At 39.2% G+C, this 12,952-nt stretch overlaps 1 protein-coding gene across 3 annotated transcripts in view; it reads right to left on the bottom strand.

Moving 5' to 3' along the window:
* The window catches only part of ARHGEF18 (Rho/Rac guanine nucleotide exchange factor 18), a 569,373-nt gene that overhangs the window by 106,385 nt on the left and 450,036 nt on the right, over positions 1 to 12,952 (bottom strand). For all 3 annotated transcript variants that reach the window (XM_077476320.1, XM_077476319.1, XM_077476321.1), the window contains 4 exons: positions 11,453 to 11,591; positions 3,005 to 3,114; positions 531 to 671; positions 161 to 408 (listed from right to left, as the gene is read on the bottom strand). In XM_077476320.1, coding sequence (XP_077332446.1) covers positions 161 to 408; positions 531 to 671; positions 3,005 to 3,114; positions 11,453 to 11,591 — 638 coding nt within the window. The remainder of the gene's footprint in view (positions 1 to 160; positions 409 to 530; positions 672 to 3,004; positions 3,115 to 11,452; positions 11,592 to 12,952) is intronic.

Genomic DNA, 12,952 nt, shown 5'->3' on the forward strand with positions numbered 1-12,952 from the left:
TTTATAAAATATTTGAAAACACAATCACATAATCTGAGGAGTATCACAAAATTGGATATGAACTGTTAGCAAACTATAAAACGTATCATATTTAAAGAACAAAATAATAAAGTTTTATCAGTATGTTACAATTGATATATGCACACAAGGGATCTTTTACCTGTTGTACAAGAATATCACCAATCTTCTGTATGATGTAGTTCCGATCACTTCCCTCTTCTAAGGATTCTTTGCGCCTCTCTTTAAATCGAGTCAAGAACTGCCCATGCAACTCCAGAAGTTCATCCAGACAAGGCAAAAGTTGGTCGATTTCCTTATTCCAATGCAGTTCTTCCCTAAGTGCTCGACAGTACACTTTCAACATGATTTTAAGTGTCCGGACATGGTGCATTTCTGTCTGCATTAGTTCTGAGATCAGCAAAAAAAAAAAAAAAAAAACTTTAAAAATACACATTAGCTGGAAATGTGTCACAAAAAAACATTTTGAATTAAGTGAGCTATTCAATTGGATACAAGATTGGATTTCTCACCATAAATTACATCCTGCCTCTTGATAACCTCTTTCTTCTGTTTTTTGGCAAATGGAGGTTCAACTGCACTGCTCCAAGACTCGGTCTCAAGCTCAACAGCATCAGCTTCTAACTCAGATCTAACTGAGGAATAAAATGCTTCTGAAAAATAAAAAAAACAACAAATATAAGATTGGGAGTTCTAGCATGAGTGAAAGTGTGCCAAGATGTAAAATTACAAATATCAACCACATTTATTTTAGAAAGTTAAAAAATCCTTTTTGTTTTTATTCTTCTTACTTGAACTTAGCATTATGTAAATCATCAATATTCTCTTGTGGGATGATGACCCTCTGAAACTAATGTTACATTATTATTTGGGACATGCTTATAGTAGGAAAAGGAGAGAAGTCTTTCAGAAAGTCATCCAGACAACCTGGTACTTTGTTGCCCTGAGTTCAGAGCAGGGCAGACAAGCAGAGGTGCTCAGACCTTTGTGAATACTCAGGGAGGAGGACAGGCCAAAAACAGGGCAACAAACTTAAATTGGTCTGTGAATGTTAAGCACCGATAAGGTATGGTAGTTAACATGGAACGGGCATTTTAAACGTCCATAAATGTCATGTACTCTCCTTGTCTCAGAAAGATGATTACTGATTTTGCAGATTCCATGCAAATTTTTTTACTTTATTAAGGGATTTTTTAAATTTAGAATAGGACAAATACCCCCATTGGGCTTTGGTATCAAACAGATTGGAGTAAAATCCTTTGAATTTGGCTTGTAGTGGTATTAGCACAATGATTCACTGGAGCAAGAGGCGATTCAGGGCATTCTGAGACCTGCTTTTTTTTCTGCCCTGAAAAAAACTTTCCCAACGCCTGACCTCTTGAATGAATTGGTCAAGTGCCTCATCAAAAAGACATCTTCCTTGGAATGGCATATGCATGAGTTGCCTGCTGACTGTCCAAGCTTTTAGCCATAAGATTCTGGCCACCCCACCCCCTTCCCTGGATGCAAGATCTCGCTTTATTTTCTTGTCCCTGGGACATGACCAGAAGTAAAAACCTCCCCAAGATGAGGGGAAATCTTCATCACCCACAGGCTTATTATGGGGCATCCGTCATCCTGTGTCCCTCCTCTCCCTGAAGCCGACACTTGGAGCCAATCATGTAACCGGATTGAAGCACACCCACAATAGGCAAGTATGCACATCTTTCTTCTATAAGGTAGTTTGAATAGGATTTAGAATGGGACTGGAAACAGATTTAATAAAGGAGAGGTTTAGCCCAGGCTACGACTTTAATAATCAATGACTGTTTTCTTAGAGCCGCAGTAAACTGCTGTGTTTTATTTTTTCTGGAACCTACAAGGTAAAGCCATAATGTGCCAGTATGCATTGTATACTAGCACATTATGTGAGACTGAACCTAGAATGAAGACTTCCAGCAGCGAGCTGTCACCACTGAGAGGGTTTCTATTTTCCCCGTCTTCCTTTCCGGGTTCTCTTGCTGTAGGAGTGACCAGAGCCGCGATGAGCACACAGGAGCCGCTGTTTACGTCACAGGACTCTGAAGGAACTTTCCAGGTGGCCGTTCCTTCAGAGTGCATTCGCCAGTGACATTTACTGTACATTCAGCAGGTTACATCTACTAAACGGTGCATGTTTAGGAGATATTTACAGTACCTATTAGGTAAGCCTTCTTATAGGCTTACCTATAGGTACAAATTATGCATGGGAGTTTACTGCCACTTTAAAGATTTACTGCCTGTTCAAAGATTAGGAAAACGGTAGTAATTACGACCAGCTCTGGATTTACAGTAATAAGTTAGTGTTCAGAGTGCGATATGCCTGTGCTGGGAAGCAATTATTAATGTGACAACTGGTGGCGTCATCAACTAAATATGGTAATGCACACATTTGGAAAATTATGACCGCACAACAGAAGCAGACCTAATGGGGAACTAGTCCCAATGGCCGCAGCATCTGTTGAGTGCTTTTAATTGACTTTGGATGGTAATGGGCCGATTTTAAATCCGTTCATGAGCTGAATAGTTTATATGGATATACCCATTGCTGAGCACTATCAGTCAAAAGCAAGGCAGACCTGATAGGGTCTCTCAGCTTCCCATCGGGCTCTGCTTGCCTTACTTAAAAACTGCTTGGTCGCACTCCTGTGAGTGCGATTGGCACAGTGGCTGGGGAGGGAGCACATCGAGAAAAGTGTGTCCAATATAGATAGTCTGAATTCAGAGCCAGCCAACAAAAGATTTATGTACATATTTCTGACAGATACATAAATCTGGTTCCCTTGATTGAGCTCTACAGGGTTTTTTCTTAAAAGCACATATAGCTTTCAGTTTGATATCTTTTAATAAAAATATACAATCTGTTTTGTGTACTTAGGAATATGGGAAAACAATCTCCATGTCCTGGGGTGTAAAATGGAAGCATATCTCTGATAGAACAAGAATGAAATAATTTTTAAAACCTTACCTTCCACAAATAATGACTCTGTACTTGAAGGGGCCAAAGACAAATTGTCTTCTGTGAATATCTTTAGTTTGCTAAAATTTGAGTCCAATTCATCCATATCTGCTGCGGATCTAAGAATAATGAACAAAACTGATGTAGTATGTGTGCATTTAATAACAAAAGGTTTAAAAGGGGAAATGGGAGAGGTGGTCTTCAAATACATATAAAGATGTTCGCAATGCTCCCTTAAAAAGATGAAGCCTCTCATTTAACATGTAAAAAAATGTGACCAAACAGGTGAAGTAATCAGTAGGTGTTTAACCACTTCAGCACCGGACCAATTTTCAGCCTAAGGACCAGAGAGGTCTTTTTACAATTTCGCACTGCACTGCTTTAACTGGTAATTGCACGGTCATGCAATGTTGTACCCAAACGAAATTTGCGTCCTTTTCTTCCCACAAATAGAGCTTTCTTTTGATGGTATTTGATTGCCTCTGCAATTTTTATTTTTTGCGATATAAATGGAAAAAGACCGAAAATTTTGAGAAAAAAAAAAGATATTTTCTACTTTTTGTTATAAGAAAAATAGAATAAACTCAATTTTAGTAATACATTTAGGGCAAAATGTATTCATCCACATGTCTTTAGTAAAAAAAAATGTCAATAAGCGTATATTTATTGGTTTGCGTAAAAGTTATAGCGTCTACAAACTAGAGTACATTTTCTGGAATTTACACAGCTTTTAATTTACGACTGCCTATCTAATTTCTTGAGGTGCTAAAATGGCAGGACAGTACAAACCCTCCCCCCAAATGACCCCATTTTGGAAAGTAGACACCCCAAGGAAATTGCAGAGGGGCATGTTGAGCCCATTGAATATTTTTTTTTGTCCCAAGTGATTGAATAATGACAAAAAAAAAAAAAGTTTACAAAAAGTTGTCACTAAATGATATATTGCTCACACATGCCATAGTTATATGTGGAATTGCACCCCAAAATATATTCTGCTGCTTCTCCTGAGTACGAGGATACCACATATGTGGGACTTTTTGGGAGTCTAGCTGCGTACGGCACCCCGAAAACCAATCACTGCCTTCAGGATTTCTAAGGGTGTAAATTTTTGATTTCACTCCTCACTACCTATCACAGTTTCGAAGGCCATAAAATGCCAAAATAGCACAAACCCCCCCCCCCCCCCCCAAATTACCCCATTTTGGAAACTAGACAACCCAAGCTATTTACTGAGAGGCATGTTGAGTCCATGAAATATTTTATATTTTGCCACAAGTTGCAGGAATATTAAATTTTTTTTTATTTTTTTGCACAAAGTTGTCACTAGATGATATATTGCTCACACATGCTATGGGCATAAGTCAAATTACACCCCAAAATAAATTCTGATGCTTCTCCCGAGTACGGGGATACCACATGTGGTGGACTTTTTGTGAGCCTAGCCACGTACGGGACCCCAAAAACCAAGCACTGCCTTCCGGATTTAAATATAAAACGCTACCAAAAAAAACTGTTAGCGATCGCAGGGTTCAGGCCTGACTCTGCGAACGCTGCAGTTATGTGTTTAGTGTTTTGTAAGTGACAGTGATCGATCGATACTGCACTTGGGTGGGCTGGGCGGAGGGGCAAAATGCAGGTGCTATCAGGTATCTGGGCCGATCCTGCTAACAATGCGTTTTTTTGGAACCCTAAACTGCTGGGGACGCTAGTATAGATCTGATCAGTCAGATATTGATCTGTTCAGATTCTATACCACTACGGGAGGTTTATGCTTTGCGCGTGGGTGTTAGCGGTACTGGCACTAACCTAGCGCTGCCTGGGGCGACGCAGACCCTGACCCTAAAACCTAATTGATATCACCCGCCGGGTGATCAGGGGGTTAAACCTTTATTGGGTAATAAATGGTGGGTGCCCTGATGCTATAAAAAGCAAACTAACCAGGGTCACCCGTAACACTTATACGGTGATCACTGGTGAAAGGGTTAACTAGGGGCAATCAGGGGGTTCAAATCTTTATTAGGTAGTATATGGGGGTCCCTGGCGCTATATAAAAACCTGACGGGGAACCTAAATAACTAACTGGCTAATCAGCGTCACCAGTGACACTTATACTGTGATCGCTGGTGAAAGGGTTAACTAGGGGCAATCAGGGGGTTAAAACCATTATTGGGTAGTATATGGGGGTACCTAGCGCTATAAAAACCTGGCGGTGAACCTAAAAAAATAACTAGCTACCTAGCGACACTAATGCAGCGATCAGAAAAAATGATCGCTTAGTGACACTGGCAAAAGGGGGTGAAAGGGTTAACTAGGGGCAATCAGGGGGTTAAAACCATTAGTGGGTAGTATATCTGGGTACCTAGCGATATAAAAACCTGGCGGTGAACCTAAAAAAATAACTAGCTACCTAGCGACACTAATGCAGCGATCAGAAAAACGATTGTTTAGTGACACTGGCAAAAGGGGGTGAAAGGGTTAACTCTAGGGGCAATCAGGGGGTTAAACCTTTATTGGGGGGTGGTAGGGGGCTACCCTAGACCTAACACTAACTGCCCTGACAGTTTTTACTTTTACAACTGAACTGAATGCAGTGATCAGAAAATAAATGATCACTGCAATCAGTGACACTGTGACTGGGGGGGGGGGGAGGGGTGATCGGGGGGGGGGGGGGGTTTGTGTGCCTATGTGTGCCTACATGTCAGTGTAGTGTTGGTGTACACTTACTTTCTGTCTTCTCCTCGTAGTCCGGTCAATAAGACCGCCCTGAGGAGAATGACATCACTTCCTCCCTGCCTGTGTTTACTATACACAGTGGGAGGAAGCTTCTCATTCGCCAGGAGCGATCGAGAGGGGATGGCCAGAAACCAACAGCCATCCCCTCATCCCGGATTGCTCCTGAAGATAAACGGACCGCCGCATCCAGCGGGAGGGGGAACCGCTGCTCCTGTCTGAATGGATTCACGGAGCTGCAGCTTGACTCGGGTGCCCCGTAGCAAGCTACTTGCTGTGGGTGTACTCAACAGGAAGGAGGAGCCAGGAGCATCGAATAAAGACCCGAGAAAAGGAGGATCTGGGCTGCTCTGTGCAAAACTACTACACAGAGTAGGGGATTATAATGTTTTTTTTATATATATATATATATATATATATATATATATATATATATATATATATATATATATATATATATATATATATATATATACAAAAACCAAACATAACACGAGACTTTACTATTACTTTAAGCCTGGGTTCAGACTAGCACAATCTCAGATTGCATGTGATTCGCACTCGCACTGCAAGTACATACAGTTGTATGGCTGAACTTGCATTAGATTTGCACAGAAAATGCAGGGACTTGTTTTTCCCCCACACTAGAATTGGATCGCATGGGTGTTCTCACCTATGCAAACTGATTCCTGATTCCATTTTCTAAAAAATGATTTTGTGGTGGGCGATTAGTATAGGAGAACTCTAATTTTATACTAGAAATATGTGGGTAGACAAAAGACAAGGTTGAGGCACCCAAAATAATATTTTTTAACGCTTGGGGGAAAATATTTGAACTACAGTACACCAAATCTACCCACGCCTGCTGATTACTCTGATGACCACTGCACTATCTCATGGGCCTGATTCTGCCCAGAATTTAGTGTAACCATCTATTTAAAGATCCATCCTGAAGACAGACATATCTTTCTCAATATTTAAGTAGAACTAAAAGATTTTGCAGAGCATAAGGGATGGTACTAACCTCTGTCAGATTTTTTTTTGTCCCCCCCCATTGGGGGAGATATCCCTTCACTTCCTGCCCCATAGCCAAAACAGGACGTGAAAGGAAATTCCTACAAAAAGTGAAAAAAACAAAACTCTATTGTCAGCAGAACTAATGTTCCCATTGGGAAATTTCCCCGATATTACTGTTCTACAGACAACCCAAAATTTTCTTTTACTTTCACTCTTGATAACGGTAAACGGAAGAAAGAGGGTAAATCTCCCTAACCATGCCACAGGCCGCAATAAAAACCTGACAGGGTTTCTAATCTCTCTCAAATCTGTTTAAAACTAAAAAAAATAAGTTTTGCCTTTAGTTATACTTTAACTTTGGATTACATACCATTGATTTTGTTAATGCAAACATTACAGATATACAGTGCCTCGTGTACGGGCCATTAGGGGGGCTGAATTCAAATGCACGCCACACTTTTCACATATTTATTTGTAAACAATTTTGAAAAACATTTATTATTTTCCTTCCACTTCACAATTATGTGCCACTTGGTGTTTGTGCATCAGCATCACATAAAATCCCCAAAAAATACATTTACGTTTTTGGTTGCAAGATGAAAAAATGTGGAAAATTTCAAGGGGCATGTATACCTTTTCAAGGCACTGTATGTGTATAGGGTCCTGAATAAGGAGGTTTTCTATTTATTTTTTTCTATTGTTTGAACTATATTCACTGTGCCAATTTACAATTAATCTAAAAACAGTAAGGGGGGGGGGGGGGGGCAATGATATTGATAGCTATAATATTAATAAATAATTGATTATCTCCAAAAACCCCAAGAACTTTTAAGACAAGATAATGTATAAAATTACATTTGCACCACTAGAAATATTAATATAACATACATGTTAAATGTTGTTCCACATATATAAGGTTCGTATATATTAAAATTGACCTCAGATACTCCGATACTGTATTCAACTATATTAATTAATTCCCAAGTCATAATTCCATTATTTTGTTCAAGTAGGTATCAGGGTACTGAAAATTCAATGTGTTTCTTGGGTCAATGCCCACTTATTCAGGAATAAATTGGGGGCAGTAATCTGCAATGCAAATTACAGCTTATTTGTATAATATAAACTTAAAAATACCATACAATTTTGTATAAGTGCCAAAATACCTACATCTTGAGCAGCAATAATCCAATAGTTTCATACAAATTACAAACAAGACTAAGTTCTCAATGTTGAATGCATCCAATCATCTATAATACTGACCACAGAGGAGAGGCATACCAACCAGCCAAACAGGGGACAGCATGGGCCAGAAAGGACCTATATAATGCCTAATATATGGAAAAAATATATATATTCTAGGTTTGGTGGTAAGATATTCAATTTCATATAAAAATTTAGACTCTTCGCTAGTATTGTACTAACATGTAAACACATACAGTATATAGAACTTAACATCATTCATCTAATATTATTTGTAAGGGCTCAGTAGTAGCAATTCACTAGTAGCAAATTATGAGCAAATTTTCTCAAATGCCAAAGTGCCAATCACGCAGACTACATAAAAGGGCTTTAGTCTAAATATGACCATGGCAATGTTGTCAACCAATAGAGGCAGGTGATACACCTATAATGTGTGCTTTATGTCAAAAATGAACTATATACTCTTTCAACCATTAAATAGGGTCAGGATATACCTCCCACTGTTGAGTGGACAATGTCTCCTCAGTACCACTGTAATCATCAACCTCCATGAAAAAGTTTGATACACTGGCAGATAATTATGCCGATTTATCGCTTCCTTGATTGGCTTGGTCCCCTCCTGCTTCCGGGGTTGTTCCCGGCATAAAACGCAGCAGAATTACAACACAACACATATATACATCACAAGGCACCACATTACGGCCCTGAGGGCCACCCACCAAAGCTCCAGAAAACTCCAGAGCATTAAGGGGCAGGGAAACAGCCCAAAAAAAAAAAAATTGCAATCATGGATAATGTAGGCACACTTGCCAATTTAAAGGGGACCTTCCCACCTGAAGATAGAATAGGTCTCTCTGTATAAACAAAACAGGGAAACATAAGGAGGGCGCTGGGCAATACCGCAGGATACACAAAGTCAGGAAGATCATCCTGTAATAAATATTTACGTATACATCAAAAAACCAATATACACATATACCATGATCATACAGCTTTTATATTACAGTCTAAAAAAGATTCTTTTGTAGAACACTCTCTCATGTCAATTCAGTAGCCGCAAATTATATTGAACAAAAAGGTCTCAAATGCAATCTCACAGGCTACATAAAGGACTTTAGGTGATACATTTATAAAAGTTGCTCTGTTTTTGGTAATCTCGAAAACAAAAGCAAAACTTGTGCAGTTAATGTATAGAGCCATCTAATCAAAAAGTAACCCATACCAAAGTACTAATCACTACTGTGTTACAGTGTTCTAAATTTGTGTATAGGAACTTGCCTTCAGCAAGTAAAATGCATGCTCAATTGGGTTGAGATCAGGTGATTGACTCGGCCATTGCAGAAAATGCCACCTTTTTCTTCAAAAGCTCCTGGGTTGCGTTTGCAGTGTGTTTTGGATCATTGTCCATCTGTACTGTGAATCAACTTTGTTGCATTTGGCTGAATCTGGGCTGACAGTTCATCTCTAAACACTGCAGAATTCATCCGACTGCTTTGGTCTTCTGTCATAACATCAATAAACACCAATGACCCAGTGCCACTGGCTTCACCATGTTTTACAGATGGCGTTGTGTGCTTTGGATCATGAGCTGTTCCAAGCCTTTTCCACACTTTTTTTCTTCCCGTCATTCTGGTACAGATTAATCCAAGTTTCATCCGTCCAAAGAATGCTTTTCCAGAACTGGTTTGGCTTTTCTAGATTTTTTTTGGCAAAGTATATTCTGGATTTTCTATTCTTCCGGCTTATGAATGGTTTGTACCTTGTGGTGAACCCTCTGTATTTGCTCTTGTGAGGTCTTCTCTTGATTGTAGACTTTCATAATGATACGCCCACCTCCTGGAGGTGTCCTTCACTTGTCTGGACGTTGTGAATGTGTTTTTCTTTACCATAGAGAGGATACTGTGTTCATCCACCACTGTTGTCTTCCGTGGACATCCAGTCCTTTTTATGTTGCTGAGCTCTCTAGTGCATTTATTTTTTCCACAGAATGTACCAAACTGCTGATTTGGCCACTCATAATGTTGCCGCTATCTGACGGATTTGTTTCATTTTTGAAGCCATACAATGGCCTGTTTCACTTGCATGGACAGCTTCTTTGAGGGCATGATGTAATAGATTCCAAATGCAAATACCACACTAAAAATCAACTCCAGACCTTTTACCTGCTTAATTGATGAAGAAATAATGAAGGAGTAGCCCACACCTGGCCCTGAAACAGCTTTTGATTCAATTGTCAAATTATTTTTGGTCTTTTGAAAAAGGAGGATGGCTATTCTTAAGTGCTGTAATTTCTAAACCCTTCCTCTGATTTGGATGTATATACCCTCAAATTAAACCTGAGCGTGTGCACTTTCAGCCTGTATCCATTATACAACTATAGCTTGAATATGCTTTGGTAAATACCTGAAAAAATTCCCCAAAAATTGTGCTTGTGTCCAAATATATAACTGTATACATTTGGAACAGCATTTACCTTGTATTATATATATGAATATTTCAAATGATGTGAATATGTACATTTATATAATATTGTTACCTTAAGCCCAGGTTCACACTGATGCAGGTTTGAAATCAGCTGAACTTGTGTTATTTCAAACCAGAAATGCAGGACAACTTCAGGGGCAATTGGACAGATATCTGTGTGGGTTCCTGCACAGCTGGCTATTCAAATCACTCCCAAAGTCGGAAAAAAGTAGCACAAGAACTGCTTTTTTTTTTTTTTTTTTTTTTTTTAATTGATGTGGTGCCGCAAAGTGGGCATCACACTGATTTGAACGGTGCCATTGCCAGGAATGTCAAATTGCATGCTAAATTGGCCCAAAGTAAACGTGAGCTAAAGCAGTATTAAACCCAAAAGCAAGCATTATATTGCAGCTCATCAATTTCTTAGATGTAATGGCTGTATTAGTTTCCTTTTTTAGGCTTATTTTTTTCTATTTTCATCAGGTAATCTAACCATCAAGTCTGTTTTTCACAGCACAATCTCTCCAGCAGAATGCATCATTTTACATGGTTGAGACGAACCAGTGGTGGGGCACTTAAAATGATCAGCTTTTACTCCAACCTTTATCCCAAAAGGAATAAAAAAATGTTTGCTGTAACTGATTATGTTACTGAGGTTTGGCTTTAATTTGAAAGTGGTTCTAAATCTGCTAAAACGTTTAACACTACCCTCCCCCCAAACTGATAATGCTGCTGTCTCCTGTTCTCATTCCTCTAGTTATGTATCACTAATACAGGTTGTGTTTTACTGGCCAAATCAACAGGTGAGAACAGAGGGGGAAAAGCCAAAGAAAATAAACTTTAGGCAGCCACCACATCTAATGATTGGTAAGCTGTGATACAATTGATTTTTGGTTTTGGGTTAATACTGCCTTTTCATAAGTTTAGAAGTCAAACTACTCTACTACAAGGGGCTCTTCAATTTAGTCTATCCCTTTTGTCACTCTTTTTTAAGTCCATTCTAACCAATATATGCATTTTAAATTAACAAAATGTAGTGCTCACCCTGTTCTGCTGCCTGTCGTTGCTTGTATTTCCACTCTTGAATTTCCTCTATTGGTGACAGTCATTCCGGGCCCTCGTCCCAGCACATGAGTCCCATCCGGACCTACAATAGCAATGCGATGAGGGTCCTTCAATGAGGCTGAAAAAGAAGCAAACGCTGAGTTGGAATAGGAATGACTACCATCATGCTGACATCTGCTGTTAGTTTTCTTTTGTAGTGCAGAAAAAATGCGAAATGTCAAGAGCTCATTTTCCAAAACAAAGTTCCTGCCCCACTTCTTTGGATAGGAGCTGTATACAGAGATTCTGGAAGAGAAAGGTTGGGAACCACTGCCCTTCTCCCTTCTGAGACTGGCATTCCCCATACTTTAGTTCAGTCAATGCTCAGCTCTGGGTACTCTGTCAATGTCCCAGAATTTCTAGCTTTGAAAGTTTCCAGCGATGATTCCAGAAACCCCTCCTGCTGCTTAACTAACCATTATTGATTAAGCTTCTAGGACTGGTGATCAAAGAGACAATTTCACATGGTGCTTTTTTAACAGCCAATTGTGGCCATGAGATAAATTACTTTAGCACTCCTCTACAGCAAGTGCTAACTGACAATCTGCTCTGCAACACACGTGTAAAGCTGATCTTCACAAAGAAGAAGAAAAAAAAAATCTCCCACACCATCAATTATATTTCAAATTCAACACTATTGTAAGATAATAGATTTAAAAAAATATATATATATATTTGAAAACACGATCTAATTGTTAGAAGCTCAGTAAGCACTGCAATAGGTATAATTTGAAAATGAGTAACAGAATACAATAATTCATGGAACATAAAAGATGTATTTTAAACTTTCAAAAATATAATTCTACAGTGATTTCATGGAGTACAATAATGCACCATCAACAATACTGCAGTAATAGATTTGATTAATGACAACAGCACAGAAGGTTACAATGGTTTTGTTCAGAATGTAGACAAACCAGTACTGCAATGGCCAATAGATCAGACAACAGCCTGTGGTATTAAGCCCCCCGTTCACAGCGAATCAGACTTTAAAATCGCAAGACTTCACTTGATAATGAAACAATTTAAAAGCCGCAATGTCAGTGCGATTTAAACAGTTCCATTGCCGATAACAGGGTGCAACCTGTCAAATCCATGAAAAAATTAAAATAAAAAATGATATTGTAGCTTGCTAGTCTTTAGATGTGGTGACTGTAAATATTTTTCCTTTCTTGGGCTTTTTCCCTTTTTCACCTGGCGACCCGGCCATTGGGTCAGTTATTTTTCAACATTCTTTAACAGATTAAGCAGTCCAGCAAAAGTGGTATTGAAAGAAACCATATAAAAAGATCTAACACTACCCTCTCCCCAAATTGGCAATGTTGCTGTCCAAAAGGTGTCTTCCATGAGTTTGGCCCCCACAGAGCCCTGGTTTGAACGTAGAGTCTGTCTGGGATTACATGAATAGGCGGAAGGATCTGAGGCAGCCTACATCCACAG

The sequence above is a fragment of the Lithobates pipiens genome, unplaced genomic scaffold (assembly GCF_037356315.1).
Source record: "Lithobates pipiens isolate NorthernLeopardFrog02 unplaced genomic scaffold, aLitPip1_a1.2 Scaffold_13, whole genome shotgun sequence".
Lineage (NCBI taxonomy): Eukaryota > Metazoa > Chordata > Amphibia > Anura > Ranidae > Lithobates > Lithobates pipiens.